The sequence below is a fragment of the Hemiscyllium ocellatum genome, chromosome 31, assembly GCF_020745735.1.
Source record: "Hemiscyllium ocellatum isolate sHemOce1 chromosome 31, sHemOce1.pat.X.cur, whole genome shotgun sequence".
In the NCBI taxonomy this organism is placed as follows: domain Eukaryota; kingdom Metazoa; phylum Chordata; class Chondrichthyes; order Orectolobiformes; family Hemiscylliidae; genus Hemiscyllium; species Hemiscyllium ocellatum.
In genome coordinates, this window is record NC_083431.1 from 22,789,904 (window position 1) to 22,812,764 (window position 22,861).

General features: G+C 40.6%; 1 protein-coding gene across 1 annotated transcript in view; it reads left to right on the top strand.

Annotated features, from left to right (window-relative positions):
* The window catches only part of acaca (acetyl-CoA carboxylase alpha), a 266,712-nt gene that overhangs the window by 15,749 nt on the left and 228,102 nt on the right, over positions 1 to 22,861 (top strand). Inside the window, exons 3-8 of the mRNA XM_060847834.1 lie at positions 10,475 to 10,607; positions 13,436 to 13,574; positions 15,303 to 15,412; positions 17,330 to 17,411; positions 18,719 to 18,817; positions 21,176 to 21,282. Coding sequence (XP_060703817.1) covers positions 10,475 to 10,607; positions 13,436 to 13,574; positions 15,303 to 15,412; positions 17,330 to 17,411; positions 18,719 to 18,817; positions 21,176 to 21,282 — 670 coding nt within the window. The remainder of the gene's footprint in view (positions 1 to 10,474; positions 10,608 to 13,435; positions 13,575 to 15,302; positions 15,413 to 17,329; positions 17,412 to 18,718; positions 18,818 to 21,175; positions 21,283 to 22,861) is intronic.

Below are 22,861 nucleotides of genomic sequence, written 5' to 3' on the forward strand. Positions count from 1 at the left end.
TAGTTTTTCCTAGGGCTTCATGTAATTGAGGGCAGGAACTCTCACCTCATCATTGCAGTTCATCTTTTTTTTGTCCATGTTAGGACCAAGGCTTTAATGAGTTAGGTGGTCCTGTGAGCAGGTTATTGTTTTGCAGGTGTTGCTTGCTAGCACTGTTGAGGACCCATTGCATCACTTGAATCTAGGCAAGACTGGAGCATAATTGACTAAGTTAGATTACAAGATGTACCTGGGCAATGTTGCACATTGTTGGCAAAATGCCAGTATCGTAAATGTATGGTAGCAGTTTGTTTGGGGCATGGCCCGTTCTGGAGTGCACTTCTTCAATAATGTTATCCGGACCCATAATCTTTTCTGTCTTCCATTTTCATGATATCAGGGAGACTGAATCAAATTGCTTGAAGACTGGCATCTGGGATTAGGGGACCTCACGAATAGGGTGAGATGGTTAGGAAGTTTCCTTTCCCATGCATCACTTTAATTTCTTGAGACTTCTTGCAGTCCAGACTACAATATTGACTACTCCCAGGATTGCTCTTTCCCAAATGTGTGCCACTGTGCCCCACCTTTTTGTGCATCTGTCCTTGCAGTGGAACAAGACTTATTCAGGGATGATGGTGCTGGCTGGGACATAGTGTATCTCACAGAATCATACATCACAAACAATGTTGTTCAGTTACTTGATTGGTTTGTGGAATAGCTCTCTCAACTTTGGCACAATCCCCAGATAAAGACAACTTTGCACAATTGACAGGGTTGTTTTTTATCTTTGTCATTTCTGGTGCTAGGCCAATGCTAGGATTTCTTTTCTGGTCTCTGTCCTTCCTTCAGCTTTCTAGTGGCTTTAATTCAACTGAACGGCTCATGAAGACTTTTCAGGAAGACTTTTCATTGCTTTGTGTCTGGAGTCACATGTAGGTTAGAACGTGGAGGGATTGCAGAAATGTTTCCTTTCAAGGAGTACTATGAACTGGGCCTCTGCCATTTGGAGAGAGAGAAGAAAGCAAAGCCCTCTCGTTGGTGAATTAGATGTCTTTTATGATAATCATCAATGGTTACACAGTCAGCATTAGTCTTCTCTTTGATTCCAGATTTTTTTAATTGCGTTCAAATTTCACTGTCCGTGACCCCCAGCCATTAGCCTGGATTTTTTGGATTACCAGTCCAGTAACATGGCTACCAATTCCACTTGGCTATCCAGCTGGAGGACCCTCTGTTCTGTTAAGTCATTAAACAGTAACTGTTATTGGTTAATTTTATGAATATCCCAAAATTTCTCCTTATTCTCATTGAATTAGGATAAGGGTTTTCCTTAAAATTTTGGTCAACCATTTAATCTTTTTTGTTACATGAAGTTTTTTTTACAGTAAATCATCCTTCCATAGTAGTTGTGTTTGTGATAACTCTGGGAGGTTCAGCATCCCCGACCCCAGTTGAAAGTATTGTACCTGTGAATCAGTTTTGATTTTTTTTTGATGGACGTATATGTGCTTATTCTGTTTGGTGTGTTTAATCAAAAATAATGACGTCAACTGGCCCAACTGAGCAAATCAATCTTTTCTTCCGTCCAGACTAGTTTGTCAGTGAGATCAGAGAATGTTAATGTTCTTAACTGCCAAAGGGAAAAGATCACGTCAATGCATTTCTCATGTGTAATGTTCTTTTGGTTGATAATTTTACTAAAATAATCAAAGTTAATACAAAGGGCTAACATTATTGGCACTTTCCTTAGAGTCCAATTTAAATTAAGTTAACCCTCAGGAAAAAACAAATTGGGAACAACACTGGTGTTAATTGGCTGCAGTCTGTAGCACTGTAATGTGGTATTTGCCCAACAGTAAAGCAAGGTGAGGTAAGCAGCTCAACTATATCTATTTGACTTGAAATACAGCATGCATTTTGAGAAATTGTTGACTAGTGGAGTCAATTGAGGCAGCACCAGTATTATTGAAGATGTTTTTTGTTACGTTGCTGTAAATGTTTTTTGAGTGGTAGACAAGGTAGGGAAAAATGTATTGCGATTTTCCAAGTTCAGGTTCAGTTCGATTAATCTGTGGTTGTATAATTGACAGTGTATTTTTAACATAACATCAATTACTCAGGACAACAAATTCACATTTATTCAGGACCACATTTAAATAAACAACACAATAACAGTTTTAAACAAGAATTCAAATTAGGAATTAAAATTGAGCAACTAAATTAAGAGGAAAATATATTGCAGTTGAAGCTAATTTTTGATTTTACAGATATAATTTTATATCCAATAAATCTAGTCTTCCTACTTTCCTCTTCTCACTGAAGAACTTTTTTATATTAATTGGTCTGTTCATCATAAACACATTCTTAAGTAATGTATCTTGTGTGGGCAAATGGGCAGTTAGTTAGTTATCAGGCATCTGTTGCAAAAATATTCTTCTATCCTGTTCACTTGGTTTGCCAATAGTGGTCAATCTATTATGAATGTATTTTGTAGACAGTTAAAGCTGTTGCTGGAAAGGTGTTTCACTTTTTGGTTTTCAGTCACATGATTGTAGATATTCAGTTTATTGATTATGGATACTTTTTTATTCAATTCCTCTCCTATGCATAAAATGGTTCCTTCTATTGCCACCAGTTTGTGGTGGTATGCACTATTGATAAGTAGAAATAGTTACATGGCAAATGAGACACCGAGATTTCTGTTCATTTTTTGGTATATGATATTATTTTTCTAACAAAAATGATTTGCTAACAAGTACCAATGTTTGAGACCATACTCTGCAATGTTAAAAGCAAATGTGTTAATTGAATTTCACAGCAGATCTGCTGAAAGAGAATATGTAGTGTCAATAAGGTTAGGACCTTGTGGGATAATATGCTATACAAGAACATGGTGACATTACTGTCTGAGCTGTCACTAGAATAAAGACCACTGGATGTACTATTAAGACATCAAACACTTAGGGACGTTGTGAAAATAGCAGATTGAAATTTTAGGTTTATTTCTAATATTGCACAGCAAAAATTTAAAACAAGGAATTTTGAACTTCAAAAATATTTAGGTGTCACTTATTTTGCTTTGATTTCTATATCCTTTTCCTCTGACAAAGTTCTCCTGATAATTAGTGAGACAGTGACTCCATGATGTAATATTCTTTGAACTGAGGCAAATTAGCAGCTGAGGAGCACTGCTGTAGCTGCATAGACTTCGTATGTGAAGCATCCAATCAGCAGTGTTTATGTTTTCTTAATCAAAAGTGAATAACAAGCCAGTTCTTTATGTATATTTAGTGAAATAATAGGCTGGTCTTCCCGAGTTATGTGTTACCTTTCAATTATGTTTCCACTGATTTGTATGGTTTTTATTTAGTATCTGATGTTCTCACTTGCCAAGGTAAGCAAGGTAACTTCAAACCTCTAGCCACTGCTTTTGTTAGAAAGTGTTTGAGCAAGTTTTCACACTCAACACCCTAGTCATGTGGGAGTGCGACTTCTCCCACAGTTGAAATATCGATTGTACATCGATGGATAATTTAGAGATTTGCTATCATATGAAACAGCTGTTGTACCTGAGGTGAACCAATGGCTTGTTGTTAGGATGATTGTGTTGAAATGCATATATTTTTGTATGATTTGACATGTATAGGTGTGCTCTTATTTTGTCCATACACATGCATGCTTTTTTCTTTTTGTCTCTCTCACTCTCTTTTTCTTTCTCTCTTGCGGTCGGTCGCGGTCTCTTTTGTACACTGTGTGTGGATGTGTGTTTCTGTTTACCGTTTCAGAGATGTGCTTATATCCACAGGCCAAGCATGTGATGGCTGCCCTGTCTTTTTCTACATCTTTTTTTCTTTCTTTCAGTTTTTCTTCTTTATTCTCACCCCTCTCTCAAAGTAGTGCTATCCTTCTTTAATGGCAGTGCAGAGTCCGGACCTCTGCTGGATGAGGAACGAGGAATAGGAAAGTAGATTTGCTATCTTGACCATTTTTTTACTTATTTTCCCCATCCAGTCTGAAGAGCTCAGTTGCTGGGGTGTGAATTTATTGACTTGGTTGTTCTCCAATATTTCACCCAAATAGCTCAGTGGCATGTGAGCTTTTCATTGTGTGAGTTTGCCAACTGTACCACAACTAAGCTGTTTGCTGATGTATAAGGAAATACAGAACTGACTGACTTTTTCCAGAATTGCAGAGAAGTATTGTTGCCCTAGCTAAGTTCAGATAAAGTTGTTCAAATCTGGGACTTTTTTGGACTCTGCTCTTGCAGAATCTAATTGTGACAGAGGTTGCACGCTGTAGCCTGACACTGGTTTTAGTGGCCATTAATAATTCAGGTATGGGCATGTTTAAAATTCTACTTCATTGTGGCGCATTAGAGGTACAGCAAAACCATTTGCAGACCAGTTTATCTTGATGTTATGATTTTGCCTGAAGTATTGGATTTAATATAAATTAAAGTATGAAAAATATTGTTAAAAATACAAATGCTTTTTAGACAAAAACAGCTCCACTGTTAATGTTGCACTACAACTAAAGTGGCCATTATTACTAGACTTGGGAATGGTTGTAATTGGTAGCATGCTTGAGTTCAAATTTAGTGGTGATGTGTTTTGTGTTGGTCCTGCAGCTCCTGTTCGATCTGTGCAGATTAATGTGCAACTGTGTGATTATTATTGAGTCTCAATGGATTACTCTGAAAATAGGTACCAATGATTCTAAAACTGTGTCTGTAATGCAGTTTGAGCATCAGTTTTAGGACACAAGCATGCAAGCTGCTCATATCTTGTCCTGCAATCAGCCACGCTCATATCTGGCTCTCTCCTCCTTGATGTTCACCAATTTCTAAATCTAATCGCCCTTGACACAGCCTGCAACAACATGCCAGGTTATTTCTGTAGCCTTTCTTGCTCTGTGTCCTCTGATCATGTGATTAGATTAGATTAGATTAGATTTACAGTGTGGAAACAGGCCCTTCGGCCCAACAAGTCCACACCGACCCGCCGAAGCGCAACCCACCCAGACCCCTACATTTACCCCTTACCTAACACTATGGGCAATTTAGCTTGGCCAATTCACCTGACCCGCACATCTTTGTGACTGTGGGAGGAAACCGGAGCACCCGGAGGAAACCCACGCAGACACGGGGAGAACGTGCAAACTCCACACAGTCAGTCGCCTGAGTCGGGAATTGAACCCGGGTCTACAGGCGCTGTGAGGCAGCAGTGCTAACCACTGTGCCACCGTGCCGCCCGTGACTTGGACCTCTTGTACAATCCTGCCCCTCACCTTAGGATGGAATCTTCAGGTAGGGCCGCCTGATCCTAGAAAGCCTCTCATAAGCCTCACAGCTCATCTGCCTACTCTTCACTTTTCAAAGGCTTCTCAAAATCTATTTATTCTGTTAAGTTTTTAATCATTTCTCTCTACTCCCCCACAAAGGTTCTGCATCCATTGTCAACTCTTCTGATGCATTTCAAAGTGTTTTCTCACATTAGAGCAGTTTACAAAATAACAAATTCAAGTCAAGGCAGTGTTACACCTCAAAAGTGTGGCGAGCACTGCCTACTTTGACTAACCACTATTCCTGTTAAATTTGAGTGCACTCCACCCACAGAAATAACCACTTTTGTCCACTGTCTGGTTTCTACTGCAGTTACATCAATTTTAAACTGAGATGAGTCCAGAGATTCTGGGTGAAGGTGGGAAATTTGTGAATGAACTTATGAGTAGGAGTTGAATTGTTAAATGTCAGAACATTGACTCTTTCTGACAATGCTATATACAGTAATTTATTTCAGTGTCAGCAGCCTCATTCAGCTCTGACAAGACTGCAATAGACTGCGTCATCGTGCTCAGTGGTAGCTAATTCCTGAGAGTGTGAGCATGAATGAGAGGCAGAGAATATGTATTTGCTTCTCAAAACACAGCTGCTTATGCAGGCATGCAGGAATAAATTCTGTGGAAGGGGGCTGTCTTGTCAAAATATATTCTTTTCGGGATGTCTAACTGCAGCCAGTTAAACCTGTACAGTTTTTCTACCGTGTAGCAGCCTGTGATTCTCCTCACTGATCATGGAGGATTTTGGAGATGTGAGCCAAAGAATGATATACTACTTACTGCGGAGGTTAGTAGGAATGTTTTTATGGAATAAAAATATGAAGTGTTAGTCTGCCTATTGCCTAAGAGTGAAGTTCTGATCCTTGCAGATGATTGTGTGTCTATTACTGTCCGTTTTAAATTTACCAGAAAGTAGGGCTGAGGCCTCAGTATGTTGGATCACTGCAGTACTCTGTACCAAGGGTGCAGTGCCTCCTTATCAATCACTAATCAGTAATTTAAAACAAAATTCTGTGGACGGGGGCTTTCTTGTCAAAAACATATTCTCTTTGGGATGCCTAACTGCAGCCAGTAAAATCTGTCTTTCTCCACTCTCCTCCCAAAGACATGTATCTCCTGTTGGAGAACGGTTCATGGGATCTTGTTCAAGTGGCTGTACTTCATGTCAGAGTCCAGACAGGAAGTATTAGCAGGCTGTTTGACTGCAGAAGGCATCTCCGTTCAGTCCAATATTCTTCTCAATGTGATTCTTGTCGTGCATGCACTTTCTAACCAAAATCAAGAAATAGCAATTGGGAGTGGATGCCTTCACTGATTTAGCTTTCCTAATTTAGTTATGACACCTTTTGCTGTAATCTCGATTTGAGACCATATAACTTACCACATGGCAGTTATTGTGGCTGGCCCTTTTCTATCTTGCAGTACCATACTAGTTGAGTAAGTTAGCTACATTGCCTAAAAGCACAAATCAGTGTGTTGCTTACATGATGCAGTTTTTGTTTACTTGATCCCTTTAGTATTGTCTCTCCAAGGAGTCCAGTCACCTCTCAGCAAAGGCACTTCAGTATAATACTGAAAGATGTGGAAAACAGTCCCGTGGGTGCTCGTGTTTGGGCTCAGTCGTGTTGCACTGCCGGTTATAGAGTCCTAGAGATGTCCAGCATGGAAACAGACCCTTCGGTCCACCCTGTCCATGCTGACCAGATATCCCAATCCAATCTAGTCCCACCTGCCAGCACCTGGCCCATATCCCTCCAAACCCTTCCTATTCATATACCCATCCAAATGCCTCTTAAATGTTGCAATTGTACCAGCCTCCACCACTTCCTCTGGCAGCTCATTCCATACATGTATCACTCTCTCTGCGTGAAAAAGTTGCCCCTTAGGTCTCTTTTATATCTTTCCCCTCTCACCCTAAACCTATGCCCTCTAGTTCTGGACTCCCCGACCCCAGGGAAAAGACTTTGTCTATTTATCCTATCAGTGCCCCTCATAATTTTGTAAATCTCTATAAGGTTACCCCTCAGCCTCTGACTCGCCAGCCTGTTCAACCTCTCTCTGTAGCTCAGATCCTCCAACTCTGGCAACATCCTTGTAAATCTTTTCTGAACCCTTTCAAGTTTCACAACATCTTTCCGATAGGAGGGAGACCAGAATTGCATGCAATATTCCAACAGTGGCCTAACCAATGTCCTGCACAGCCACAACATGACCTTCCAACTCCTGTACTCAATACTCTGACCAATAAAGGAAAGCATACCAAACGCTGCCTTCACTATCCTATCTACCTGCGACTCCACTTTCAAGGAACTATGAACCTGCCCTCCAAGGTCTCTTTGTTCAGCAACACTCCCGAGGACAGCGGACAACTGGAACTGACAACCGGAAACGGCAGATACAAATCACTATAAATGCCGGAGGAAACATCACAGAAGTGCTTCACAGGAGGCTCCCAAGCACTGAGGATGTCACCTAGATAGGGGACGAAATGTCTGCAACACAAATTCCCAGCTCAGCAAACAGAACCACAACAACGAGCACCCGAGCTACAAATCTTCCCCCAAACTTTGAACTCCCTAGGACCTTACCATTAAGTGTATAAGTCCTGCTAAAATTTGCTTTCCCAAAATGCAGCACCTCTTATTTATCTGAATTAAACTTCATCTGTCACTTCTCAGCCCAATGGCTCATCTGGTCCAGATCCTGTTGTAATCTGAGGTAACCCTCTTCGCTGTCCACTACACGTCTAATTTTGGTGTCATCTGCAAACTTACTAACTGTACCTCTTATGCTCGCATCCAAATCATTTATGTAATTGACAAAAAGTAGAGGACCCAGCCCGATCCTTGTGGCACTCCACTGGTCACAGGCCTCGAGTCTGAAAAACAACCCTCCACCACCACCCTCTATCTTCTACCTTTGAGCCAGTTCTGTATCCAAATGGCTAGTTCTCCCTGTATCCCATGAGATCTAACCTTGCTAATCAGTCTCCCATGGGGAACCTTGTCGAACGCCTTACTGAAGTCCATGTAGATCACATCTACTGCTCTGCCCTCATCAATCATCTTTGTTACTTCAAAAAACTCAATCAAGTTTGTGAGACATGATTTCCCACGCACAAAGCCATGTTGACCAACCCGAATCAGTCCTTGCCTTTCCAAATACATGTACATCCTGTCCCTCAGGATTCCTTCCAACAACCTGCCCACCACCGACGTCAGGCTCATCGGTCTATAGTTATCTGGCTTGTCTTTACTGTCCTTCTTAAACAGTGGCACCACGTTTGCCAACCTCCAGTCTTCCATCACCTCACCTGTGACTATCGATGATACAAATATCTTAACAACGAGGCCCAGCAATCACTTCTATGGCTTCCCAGAGTTCTCGGATACACCTGATCAGGTCCTGGGGATTTATCCACCTTTAACCGTTTCAAGACACCCAGCATTTCCTCCTCTGTAATCTGGACATTTTGCAAGATGTCGCCATCTATTTGCCTACTGTCTATATCTACCATATCCTTTTCCACAGTAAATACTGATGTAAAATATTCATTTAGTATCTCCCCCATTTTCTGTGGCTCCACACAAAGGCCGCCTTGCTGATCTTTGAGGGGCCCTATTCTCTCTCTAGTTACCCTTTTGTCCTTAATATATTTGTAAAATCCCTTTGGATTCTCCTTAATTCTATGTACCAAAGCTATCTTATGTCCCCGTTTTGCCCTCCTAATTTCCCTCTTAAGTATACTCCTACTTTCTTTATACTCTTCTAAGGATTTAGTCGATCTACCCTGTCTGTACCTGACATATGCTTCCTTTTTCTTAACCAAACCCTCAATTTCTTTAGTCATCCAACATTCCCTATACCTACCAGCCTTCCCTTTCACCCTGACAGGAATATACTTTCTCTGGATTCTTGTTATCTCATTTCTGAAGGCTTCCCATTTTCCAGCTATCCCTTTACCTGCGAACATCTGCCTCTAATCAGCTTTTGAAAGTTCTTGCCTAATACTGTCAAAATTGGCCTTTCTCCAATTTAGAACTTCAACTTTTAGATCTGGTCTATCCTTTTCCATCATGATTTTAAAACAAATAGAATTATGGTCACTGGTCCTAAAGTGCTCCACCACTGACACCTCAGTCACCTGCCCTGCCTTATTTCCCAAGAGTAGGTCTAGTTTTGCACCTTCTCTAGTAGGTACATCCACATACTGAATCAGAAAACTGTCTTGTACACGCTTAAGAAATTCCTCTCCATCTAAACCTTTAACACTTGAATAACATTGTTGAGTCAATACCTCATCAATTGCGTTCAGAGTGGTAGTGGTGATCTTGCTGAGACCCTAGATACTATTGCCGAAGCACACCTCAGCATGAACCTGTACTGTATCTTCAAAAAAACAGTCACTCCAGTTTTAACATTCACACAAATATATTAACTCAAGAAAATCCTGTCAGAACTAACCATTTCTTTTACAGTTTTGAAATTGTTTATTACCATCATGTTAACTTTTAAAAGTTCCTTTTGCTGCAGTTTGTTTAGATATTTTGCACAACAGCTGTTTGCAAAAAAAAAACTTATGCATTGAAGAAAATGATTCCAAATTAATCACAGTAATGGGAGATCCAGCCAATCCAGTTATATTTATGTGGGCAAGATATAGTTTAGTTCCATTGTCTCTTAATTAAGGAGTATCCTGAAACCCCTGTTTTGTTTTTGTGGATTACTTCATTATTGACTTGTTATTTTGACAGAATGCCATGGATCCGGTAATGTTCCATCATCATCTTGTATACTTAAGTTGCTAGCATAGAACTGCCCTTTAGGAACTATTCAAAGTAACCACTATTCAGTTGCTCGCCTTGATCATGATCAATAACAAACTGCTTCTTCTGGAGTCAAATTACAGCCCAGAGTTTCTAACTCAATGTTCACCTGCACTTCCAGCATCCAGCAGTTGCTTTACCTCCCAGATGGTTGTTGAAATACACTTCAAACCTTCTCCTGTTGTGGCAGTTCAATCTTTTATATTCTGTATTTTCAAATGACCCATTTCCTGTCAATTTATATTGCAGTTTCAGCCACAGTTGCCAAACCGTTTCAACCAGCCACCAACAATCTATTCTTACCAACAAATTGCTGTTTACCTCCACAGGCCAAGCATGTCAGGATTGCACTTGATGAGGCAAGGAAGGGACAGGAAGAAGTTTGAGTTACAGAGGGATTTCACCGTTGCCTCGCCAGCTGAGTTTGTAACTCGATTTGGAGGCAATAAAGTTATTGAAAAGGTAAGCAAAAAGCTTTCATTTTAGTAGGTTGACCTGGCTTTTAGCAATTGGGACACTATGGTTGCCTGACCAATAACAGAAACAGCTCAGAGCATCCCTCTTGCTCTTCAAAATCGACTGAGTTATCGGAAACGCAGCAGTTGTGAATGGTTGTTTCATGTGCCAGAGAATGGTAATTGAGCCACTGCAGCTCTTTTATCTGTGTTTAAAGACCTAGCCTTGGGTGTGCAAAATAACATTTCAAAAGTTACAGATGGTGCAGAATATTGTGAACAGTGAGCAAGATTGTGGTAGACTTCAGGGGGCATTGACAGGGTGATGAAATGTGGTAGATAAAATTGAATTAAGAAAGGAGAACTGGGTTGTACAAATGAGGAGAATTGATGCAAACTAAAGAATAAAATTCTAAAGGAAGAGGTGCAGGAATAGAGAGATCCAAGGATCATTATAATCCAGCCTGAGGGTATGTTGCAAAAGTGGTTAATTTATGATCCTGAACTTTCTAAGTAGAGGCATTACATATAATCATAAGATAGTTAGGTTGAGCCTTCACAAAACTCTGACTCTGTCTCCACTGGATAATTGTGTCCTATTCTGGACACCATGCTTCAGGAAAGATGTGAGGGCTATAGAGACTGTGCAGAAAGCGTATACAGGAATGATTGAGTGGATAGACCATCACGTTCACAGTTATTCTAAATCCAAAAGAAGAGAGACTTTTGGGGAAATTTGATGAAGGTGTTCAAAAGTTGAAGGCAGTCTACACAGAGTAGGAAGAGAATTGACAGAAGAGTTGAGAACCAAAAGACATGGATATATAGAGTTAAAGGCAGCATTCTATGGATGGTTATGATCAAGAATACATTGCCTAAGATGTGGAAAAAATCAAGTTCTGGCTATCAAAAGGGAAGTGGATAATTGTCTTAAGAGAAACCATTTGCCAGGCTGCAGAAAAGGGCTGGATTGGGACTAGCTAAATTGTCAAAGGGCATCTTGTGCTGTAACCATCCTGTGATTCTATTCTTTGCTGTGGTCAGAAGTCACACAACACCAGGTTATAGTCCAATAGGTTTATTGAAATCACAAGCTTTTGAAATGCTTTCCCTTCGTCACCTGGCAAAGGGGCTGCACTCTGAAACCTTGTGATTTCAAATAAATTTGTTGGACTATAACCTGGCGTTCTGTGACTTCTGACCTTGTCCACCCTAGTCCAACACTGGCACCTCCACATCATTCTTTGATGTAGTTATAGAGTCATAGAGATGTACAGCATGGAAACAGACCCTTTGGTCCAACCTGTCCATGCCGACCAGGTATCCCAACCCAATCTAGTCCCATCTGCCAGCATCCGGCCCATATCCCTCCAAACCCTTCCTATTCATATACCCATCCAAATGCCTCTTAAATGTTGCAATTGTACCAGCCTCCACCACATCATCTGGCAGCTCATTCCATACACTTACCACACTCTGTGAAAACGTTGCCCCGCGATCTCTTTTATATTTTTCCCTCTTACCCTAAACCTATACCCTCTAGTTCTGGACACCTCAACCCCAAGGAAAAGACTTTGTCTATTCATCTTATCCATGCCCCTCATAATTTTGTAAACTCTATAAGGTCACCCCTCAGCCTCCAACGCCCCAGGGAAAACAGCCACAGCTTATTCAGCCTCTCCCTATAGCTCAAGTCCGCCAATCCTGGCAACATCCTTGTAAATCTTTTCTGAACCCTTTCAAGTTTCACAGCATCTTTCCGGTAGGAAGGAGACCAGAATTGCACGCAATATTCCAACAGTGGCCTAACGAATGTCCTGTACAGCCGCAACATGACCTCCCAGCTCCTGTACTCAATACTCAGACCAATAAAGGAAAGCATACCAAACACGTTCTTCACTATCCTATCTACCCGTGACTCCACTTTCAAGGAGCTATGAACTTGCTCTCCAAGGTCACTTTGTTCAGCAATGCTCCCTAGGACCTTACCATTAAGGGTGTAAGTCCTGCAAAGATTTGCTTTCCCAAAATGCAGCGCCTCGCATTTATCTGAATTAAACTCCATCTGCCACTTCTCAGCCCATTGGCCCATCTCGTCCAGATGCTGTTGTAATCTGAGGTAACCCTTTTTGCTGTCCACTACACCTCCAATTTTGGTGTCATCTGCAAACTTACTAACTGTACCTCTTATGCTTGCATCCAAATCATTTATGTAAATGACAAAAAGTAGAGGGCCCAGCACTGATCCTTGTGGCACTCCACTGGTCACAGGCCTCGAGTCTGAAAAACAACCCTCCACCTCTACCTTCTATGTTTTGAGCCAGTTCTGTATCCAAATGGCTAGTTCTCCCTGTACTCAATGAGATCTAACCTTGCTAATCAGTCTCCCATGGGGAACCTTGTCGATCGCCTTACTGAAGTCCATATAGATCACATCTACTGCTCTGCCCTCATCAATCTTCTTTGTTGCTTCTTCAAAAAACTCAATCCATTATATTAAATAGTTCAGTGGGAAAGAATGAATGTTCAGTTTGAACGAGCAGTATTTTAAGGATGAGTATTTTAGATATAATGAAATAAAAATGTTTGGATGATGCCCTTACAATGACCTAAGGTCTCGTGGAATGCAAAAGTCTATTTGACCCATCAAATCCATTCTTCACATACCATGTATAAGTTATTTCTTCCATTCACAGGGAAAAGTAGTTATTCACAATAAAATCTCAAGCATTCAGAATTATTATAGATGATAACTTAACCTGCAGTTTTATATCTTTTATAGTATTTATTTAGTTCATATTTTAACCAAATAACTTGCTGCCCTTTGTCCAAAAGGTACTGATTGCCAATAATGGGATTGCAGCAGTGAAGTGCATGAGGTCTATACGACGCTGGTCTTATGAAATGTTTAGGAATGAGCGTGCGATACGATTTGTCGTTATGGTAACTCCGGAAGACTTGAAAGCTAATGCAGGTCTGTTATCAACAGCAACAACATGAATTTCTACTATATCTTTAACGTTGATTCTGTGAAGTGTTATGGGACATTTAACGGTGTTAGAAATGTTTTGACAGAGTTCCACCTCTCCTCCCAAATGAATTAATCAGGAGATTTTAACAACTGTCTTAAAGGAGGAGAGGAATTTTAGAAAGGAATTCTAGACTCTAATGCCTGAATAGTTGGATGAGAAGGAATTTCTTCTCAGAGTTGTGTACCTGTGGAATTCTTTACCATAGAGAGCTGTGAAGGCTGGGCCATTAAAACTGTTCATTGCTGTGATAGAGCTACTCTTAAACTGTAAAGAATTCGAGGGTTTCTGGGAAAAGGCTGAAAAGTGGAGTTGAGGATTATCAGATCAACCATGATCTCTTTGAATGGAGGAGCAAACTCAATGAGCTAAATGGTCTACTTCCGCTCCTATGTCTTTGATCTTGCAGAAAAAGGCATGTCCTCCATTTGTGGAGTGCAGAGAATCAGAAATGGAGAAGCAAAATTGTCTCTAAGGATTGAACAGTTGGAGGAGTTTACAAAGATGGAAATAGATCCAGGAAAAATTTGAAAACCTGGATAATAATTTTAAAATGGAGTTGTTGCTCCACCTGGAGCCAATGTAGGTCAGGAAACAAAGACAAGGATGGTAGGCAAGCAGAGCTTAATGCAGGTTCACATACTCACAGCAGAACTTTGCATAAGGTTAGCTTCATGGAAGATGTGAAGCTAGGCAGGAGAGCATTGAAAGAATCTAAACAGTTACTTTTGCTCAATAATTATTTATCTTACAAGGCTTTGTCTACTTTGGACTGTAAAGATTTGTCACAAATTGTCAAAAAGAATAGCGGTTATGACAAAAGCAAGAGTATCTTTAGCAGCTGTAACGAAGGATGTATTTGGATGTTGGGGCTTGCAGTCTCCGGTTAGGGTACAGTAAAGCCTTTTAGTCCAAAGCTCGAATCACTGTTTCATGTGTGCTACTTTAGTCGTTGCTGTTTGTTTGTAAGATCAAGATCAGAGCAGTAACATGTTTTTGAGTGTATTAGTAGTTAAATGTGTTGATCCAGATAGATGAGACACATTCCAAGTTTAATTCCTGGTATGTGCTGATTTTACCAATGTCCTAGGTAAAATAGTTGCTGGAAATTACAGAGAAGCAAGAAAACACATTATTTAGAATATACAGCACAGAAGTAAGTTGATAGACCCAACTGCCTGTGTTTATGTTCCACACATGCCTCCTTCCATTTTATTTTCATCATCTCGCATTACCTACATATCAGCCAGTGATTCTGCTCCTGGCTGCTATTCAATTAACCTCTGTTGAAGAAATGTCCACGTAGAAGTTTGTAAGCTTCACTGCCTTGACTCTTATGCAAAGAATAACTAGTTGGAAAACTACTAGGGGAATGGTGCATACAGAATGATGTACTGACAAGAGTCAGAGTAAAAGAGCTTAATTGCAGACTGGGTGGAGAGAGAGGAGTGGTCATCCAGTTCATTGAATATTTGGGTTAAACTTGATTGTTCACATTATCGATCTCCCAGTCATTTTCCTGACCCAAAGTGCGCTCTCTTTTTTTAGCAGCTGTGGCATGTTATGGTGAATTCAGGGAGTAACTGTGCACCTCTGATCTTTGTATGTTCCTTGAAGATTACTACCAATGCCCACAAATGTTCTGAAATACTATTATTGCTTTTATTTTGCAGAGTATATTAAAATGGCAGATCACTATGTTCCTGTACCTGGAGGACCAAACAACAACAACTATGCAAATGTTGAGCTGATACTAGACATTGCAAAACGCATTCCAGTCCAGGTACTGCTAGAAAAACAGCTACTAACTGGCCTGTTTACTGTAATTTTAAATAAAGACTTTGTAATTTTCTATAGTGCAAATATATTTCCTTTTTAAAATGGTTCAAACTCTTAAATCCTCAGGCTGTGCCTTTAGTAATATAATCAACTGAGAGATGTTTCTTTTAGAATAGTTTTCAATGTATTTATAATTCTAATTCTTTCCATCCGTTCTCACCCCCTCACTTTGTCCTTAAATTGGAGAATTAGGTGGGCAAGGCCAAGTAAGCACTCTGTGCATGTTCTTCTAAATGGCATTGCTGCTTCTGAGATGATGGGTCCGTCACATTAGTGATCCCACTAAAGAATGGCAAACTTGTAGTTAATAAGGCTGGCCATTAGCTGGTGCTGGAGCCTACCAGGGAGAAGGCAATTCTGGATCTGGTATTGTGCAATGAATCAGAATTGATCAGGGACCTCGAAGTGAAGGAGCCATTGGGAAGTAGTGACCATAATACAATAAGCTTCAATCTGTAATTTGAGAGGGAGAGGGTACAATCGGAAGTGACAATATTTCAGTTGAATAAAGGGAACTGTGGAGCTATGAGGGAGGAGCTGGCCAAAATTCCATAGTGCAATACCTTAGCAGAGATGACAGTGGAGGAACAATGGCAGATATTTCTGTGCATAATGCAGAAAATACAGGATCGGTTCATTCCAAAAAGGAAGAAAGATCCAGGAAGAGGCATGGGTGGCCGTGGCTGATGAGGAAACTTAAGAAACATACAGTTAAAAGAGAAAAAGTATAACATAGCAAAGATAAATGGGAAAACGGAGGACTGGGAAGCTTTTAAAGGACAACAGAGGATTACTAAGAAGGAAATACGCAGAGAAAAAATGAGGTACGAAGGTAGACTGGCCAAAAATATAAAGGAGGGTAGTAAAAGCTTTTTTAGGATGTGAAAGGCAAAAAAATGGTTACGACTAAAATTGGACCCTTGAAGACAGAAACAGGGGGATATATTACGGGGAGCAAAGAAATGGAAGAAGAATTGAATTGGTACTTCAGATCTGTGTTCACTGGGGAAGACACGAGCAATCTCCCTGAGGTAACAGTGGCTGAAGGACCTGAACTGAAGGGAATTAATATTAGGCAGGAAATGGTGTTGGAGAGACTGTTAGGTCTGAAGGTTGATAAGTCCCTGGGGCCTGATGGTCATGAGGTCAATTCCTGGAATGGCAGGACTACCTTACGCTGAAAGACTAGAGTGACTGGGCTTATATACCCTTTGAGTTTAGAAGACTGAGAGGGGATCTGATTGAGACATATAAGATTATGAAAGGATTGGACACTCTGGAGGCAGGAAACATGTTTCTGCTGATGGGTGAGTGCCAAACCAGAGGGGACAGCTTAAAAATACGGGGTAGACCCATTTAGAACAGAGATGAGAAGAAACTTCTTCACCCAGAGAGTGGTGGCTGTGTGGAATGCTCTGCCCCAAAGGGCAGTGGAGGCCCAGTCTCTGGATTCATTTAAGACTGAGTTGGATTGAGCTGAAAATGTGTTGCTGGAAAAGCGCAGCAGGTCAGCAGCATCCAAGGAGCAGGAGAATCAATGTTTCGGGCATGAGCCCTTCTTCAGGAATGAGCTCTCAAGGATAGTGGAATCAGGGTTATGGATATAAGGCAGGAACAGGATACTGATTAAGGATGATCAGCCATGATGGCATTGAATGGTGGTGCAGGCTCGGAGGGCAGAATGGTCTACTCCTGCACTTATTGTCTATTGTTTTCAAATCTGTGTGTGGGTCAGTCATTCTGAGGCCAGTGGTTTATTCCAGCAGCTGTTTTTTTTCTTGCTACCTTGACTAAATTTTGTTTACGCGGTGATGATATGTAAAGAATGTATACAGATTTGTGATATCTTTTCCATTTACAGGCCGTATGGGCAGGCTGGGGCCATGCGTCTGAAAACCCCAAACTACCGGAACTTCTCCATAAACATGGCATTGCTTTCATGGGTAAGGGATATTTGTTCTGGTCAAGTGGAACTTTGCCAGATTCTGCTTAAATCATCAGTTATGGGGAATTTAGAGAAAGAAGGTGCTTCCACTTGTACCGTTTCTTTTATGTAGTCAAGGTCTTGCAAGTGCTTTACAGCTAATTTTATTTGCAGGTAAATGTGACTGCTAATTGCATAGAAGGATCTCATTATTATAAAATGGCTGGTTAACTTGTTTGATTAAGGGCCGAAGGTTAGCAGGTCAACAAAACTCTTGTTCTTTTAGTGTTTTTAACTGTCCTTTCAAATATGCATTTGGATTAATATTTAATATGCAAAATGGTACCTCCCAACAGTGGAGCAACCTATGTTCCATGCTAAAGTCCTAGAGTGGGGCATGAGACAGCAAATTTCTGATTTGGAGGCAAAAGCATTGTAACAGTCAACTGTGGTTCAGTTGATTTCAGTCTCCCTTATGAATTACCAGGTTTGGGGTTTGTGTTCCATTCGAGAGTTTGAGCACAAAAGTTAAGCTTGGCACTCCAGTGCAGTATTGAAAAACTGCTGCAATTTGTATTTGTCTTTGTTTTTAATTTGCCCATGTTGACCAAATTTCCTGCTATGTTTTAATTCCCTTTGTCTGTGGGCCAGGGCTGTTGTATCATTTGTGTCTCTGTCAACAGCTGCATGCCATTGATGTCTTAGTAAAGAGATAAAGTTGCCATTGTCTTACCAGACCATAGGGCTACTCGCTAGTTAAAGTGAGGAGACCAGTAGTTGTTTAACCTAAGGGTCACCATGTCTCCGGCAAGGGGAGAGGTTTAGAAGAAGAACCTCATGGTAACCTCAGCTGGCGTGGGAGTTGAAGCCATGCTGTTGAACTCACTTTGCAATACAAACCAGCTGTCAAGGTAATTGAGCCAATCCCCGGTCTTAGTACTTCATAACAATTAATGAATTGTAACTAAATAGTGTTTTCTGTAGCTGTCACCATCTTAGTATGATCCAATTTTCATTGCCAGTTGCTCCAAAACTAGATAACCGTGTTGAGTATAAAATGCTCCTCGCTTTAATACAGTATGGTATTGTCTGCATTATCCTTGGCCCTGTTGTACTTCGTACAGAATCAAAAATGGTTTGCTTTGGAAGCATGTTGTTTTGGTTTGATTTTTGAGGACTTGCTATATCATTAGGCTCTAATATCATTCGCCACTATGAGGCCTTCATTTGAGTACCATTGCTTTTAGAGATATCGTTACATTTTCTTCTGGTGCTGTACATGTTGAACTGAGATTCTTTATTCAAAGTATTTTTTATTCTCTTTAGGTCCTCCAAGTCTAGCTATGTGGGCACTGGGTGATAAAATTGCCTCTTCTATAGTTGCGCAGACTGCAGGAATCCCCACACTCCCTTGGAGTGGCAGTGGTAAGTCTATGACCTCATGGTTTTAACTTGGACAATTAGATGGGGAGACTTTCTTATTACTGAAAGATGGAGTACAGCAGGATGTGTGGTAAGTCCATTGACAACAGGTTTTTGATTGTCAAACTGTTTTATGACCAGAGGCAGCAGGCTCAATTTAGGAATTATCATTTAATAGATGAGCAGTTAGATGTCTAGATTAACCTCAATGTTTCCAGGCAAAGTAGTGTGTGTGTGTGGGATCCCTCCTCTTTGCAGCGGAGTAATGTTCTCCGTACTCAAGTGATCTATCATGTTACTTGCCCTAACTTTGTTGAGGTACCTGATGGGTGTGGGCACTGAGGCATTTCTCCCCTAGTAATATGAATCCCTTTGTGAGAAAAGGGAGTGAAAATTGTATTGACTTGAAGTAAAACATAAAGTGCAAATGCCTATTTTAAATTGTAAAGGCTATAACTTATTGTTCTGTGTTTTTGTTTGTGGACTGAAATGGGAAAGGAATTGTGTTAAAAGTCAAGGATTATGCAAAGTATTACTCCAGTTTTTAAAAGCAGGTTACTGGCACACCATAACAATTGTTTCCACTTCTGTTTGTTCAAGTAGCAGGGGTGTTTTACTACAGGTGAGCTGGTGTGAAGAGAAGTTCAATTGGCAACAGGTAGCTGATTGATAACTGGTCACCGTACCACAAACCAATGTGTCAGGCCTTCTGCCTGTCAACAGCAATATGATAAGTTCCCAGGTAAATGAATATCATATGTCTACAAGTGTCTAGTCAGAAGTCGTCGGATCTTTAGAAAGGAAAGCACTGTCCTCTCTGCAAGAAAAAAAACATTTCATTCCTCGAGAGTGAATTTATTTTCCCTCGCGAGTTGCTGTAAGTTGTGGCTTTTAACCAGTTAATCAGAAACTTTGTGAACCTGTGCTTCCTGCAAGTAAAAATATCTTGAGAAGGAAGATCACGGTGCAGCTGGTCCTGGCAAGCCAAAAAGATAATTTCAGTGAATCCTGTGAACTGGAACATTTGAACTGACTTCCCAGCCTTTCTCTACTCTCTTAAATACCCTTTTTGTTTTGTCTGTTTGCATGAGGATGAGAGTTTTAACTAGTAGAGCTATATGTCAATGGTTCATAATTGTTTACTTGTAGTTAGGGTCTATTTATTTGTAATAAATAGTAATCCTTGTTAAGTACAAAAATCTGGCCCTTGGCTTTCTGCCATCCCGAGTTTCAAAGGCAGATAAATTAGACAATTTTGTGTACTTTTGTAAAACCTTGAACTCTTTGATGACTCTGGCAATAGAGGGACTTGATTTTCAGGATGCTACCCTATTTAGGTGTAACAAAGTGCATTAGTGTTGCTTTAATGAACTTCTGTTGTTGTAGTCATGCAAGGCTGCTGGGAGTCAAGTTTGAAGCAACATTCATTTCTTGATATTAAGTTACTCTGATGTAGAACATTAACAAATAGATCCTTTGAAACAATGCTGCATCATTTTTTTATTTGTACAGTGATAGCATCGGAAATCTTTAAAAAAGTAAACAAAAGCACAGCAATTGGTGGAGTGGAAATGAACAATTATATCTGTTGCCCCATCATCTCATCCGTCAGTGTATAATGTCTATAAACACTTTCTCATTTTGTAAGAAATGAATAGACTCTAATTCATATGTGATTATTGAATAAAATTAGTTGTTAAGTGGGAAATATTGCTGTGGTAGCTCATTGAATATATTTCTAAGTCTACATATTTTTTAGTTGATAGGCTGGTCTGAATAAAGAACTGACTTTTAGAAAAAAATGTTTTGATAAATGAGTGAGTCATTGGGAAAAGGAAATTTTAAAAAAGTACTGTTCAGGACAAACCTCTTAGAAACGACTTCTTTACTCTGAAGTCAGAATGTATGTAAAATCCGTTGGTCTGTCATTGAATCCACTTAAATTTTGAATTGATCAGTTGCCTCCTGTCTCCAACTGCTGCATCCCTCATTTTCTTCTTCACTCCTGGGTTCCCTCAGGTCAATAGGCTAAACATTTTTGATGAGTTGAAGTGTTCAGGCTGTTCCTAATGGCTAACTACCAGAAGGGGTGTGCATATTGTCTGTTGGGCATTCCCTCTCAGCGTAGTCCGTCACACTTTTGCTTTCACCTCTTAGCCCAACATGATGTGACTTCACTGTACTGTCATATTAGGAAAAATTATGTTATGCAAAATGAAAGTAGTTAATGAGCTTGAATTAGAAGATTATTTATTTCTGTTGTAGTCGCTACACTCTTCACCATCCTGTCAACCCATTACCAGATCCAGATTATTTCTTTGCTGTATGAAAGCATAATTTGCTTTAAACTTCTTGTCTTAGGGCTGACTATTGAGTGGACTGAAACGGAACCACTGAAACTAATCGTGAGCGTTCCTTCTGAGCTGTATGAAAAAGGTTGTATTGCAGATGTGGAGAGTGGTATGAAGGTAAGAGGAACAGTCCCTTAATTGTTCATCCACTGTATAGGTCTGTGGTGATGTTCCAAAAAATAATGAGGCTGGTGCAATGGTTCACACAGAAGCAGCCAAGAATGTCAGGTAATTCTATATCATGCTTATGAAGTGTGCCACAGCAATTTCCAACTAGTGAAATATTGTTGAAATGCAATTGCTGTTACAAGGTAAATAGCACAGCATTTTGTGAACAAAACAGTCACTCAAACAGCATAATTTCTGTAAAACCTTTTATTTCCCACCTGAGACCACTGGTGAGAATTGGTGCAACAATAAACTCAGTCCTTGATACTGTCAGAAAGGTTGGTTTCACAACAAAATTGTTCACTGATTTCTACCCTGCTTTCATGTCATTAGAGCAGCAGAAATTTCACAGCTCCAGCAGTGAGATTTGAAATGCTATTCCCTGTGTGGATGAGAGTGGGAGCTATAGAGAGAATGAGCATACTGACCATAGCACTGTGGTACTTGGGGAGAAAAGATAAATGTAGTTGTATTTGGGGACAATTTAGTCACTGGAATAGACACAGAACTCTGTTGCCAGAATTGAGGATCCCAAAGTCAATGTTGCCCTACCTGGTGCCTGGGTTTAGGATATCTGGGCTGCAGAGCAACCTGGAGTGGGAGGGGAAAGATCCGATTGCCTTGTTCCACAAACGTACCAATGATGTGGATAGAAAGAGAAAAGAGATTATGGTAGGAGAATATGAGCATCTCTGGACTAAATTACAGAGCAGAATAAAAAAAGTAGTTACTAACTGAGCCATGAGCAAATTGGCAGAGGTTCATCATGATGAAAGAGGTAAATGTGTGGCTCAGATTGGTGTGGGAGAAATGGGTTTGAATTCATGGGACATTGGTACCATTACTGGGGATTAGAGGGAATTGTTCAGAAGGGATGGGCTCCACCAGAGTCCGTGCTGGGACCAGAGTCTTGGTGAATCGCATAACTCGTACTGTGAATAGGGCTTTAAACTAAAAGGTGGGTTCAGTTGAATGGAAAAGTATGGCGCACCTAAAGATGGGGAGGGTTCAGCAGAGGCTGTTAAAGTTTCTAGAACAAGTACTATAACAGAGTATGGAAAGGATCAGAATATCTAACTTCAAGCGCAGCAGATAAAGGGCCAGCTATGAGAAGAGAGCAGTCAACACTGGACTAAGTATGTTACACTTAAATTCACATGGTTTAGGAAACAAGGTAAATGAGCTTGTACAATTTGAAATTGGTGAGTATCAGAGATATGGCTGTAAGGGGATCAGGGCTGGACCCTCCGCCTCCTCTGAGACTTCTGTTTCCCGGCCCCCAATGCCTCATCTTCACCATGGATATCCAATCCCTCTACACCTCCATCCGCCAACCTCCATTTCTTCCTCTCCCGACGTCCCCAACAGTACCCTTCCACTGACACTTTCGTTCGTTTGGCTGAACTGGTTCTCACCCTTCACAATTTCTCCTTCGAATCCTCTCATTTCATCCAGACCAAAGGGGTAGCCATTGGCATTCGTATAGGCCCCAGCTATGCCTGTCTCTTTGTTGGCTACGTAGAACAGA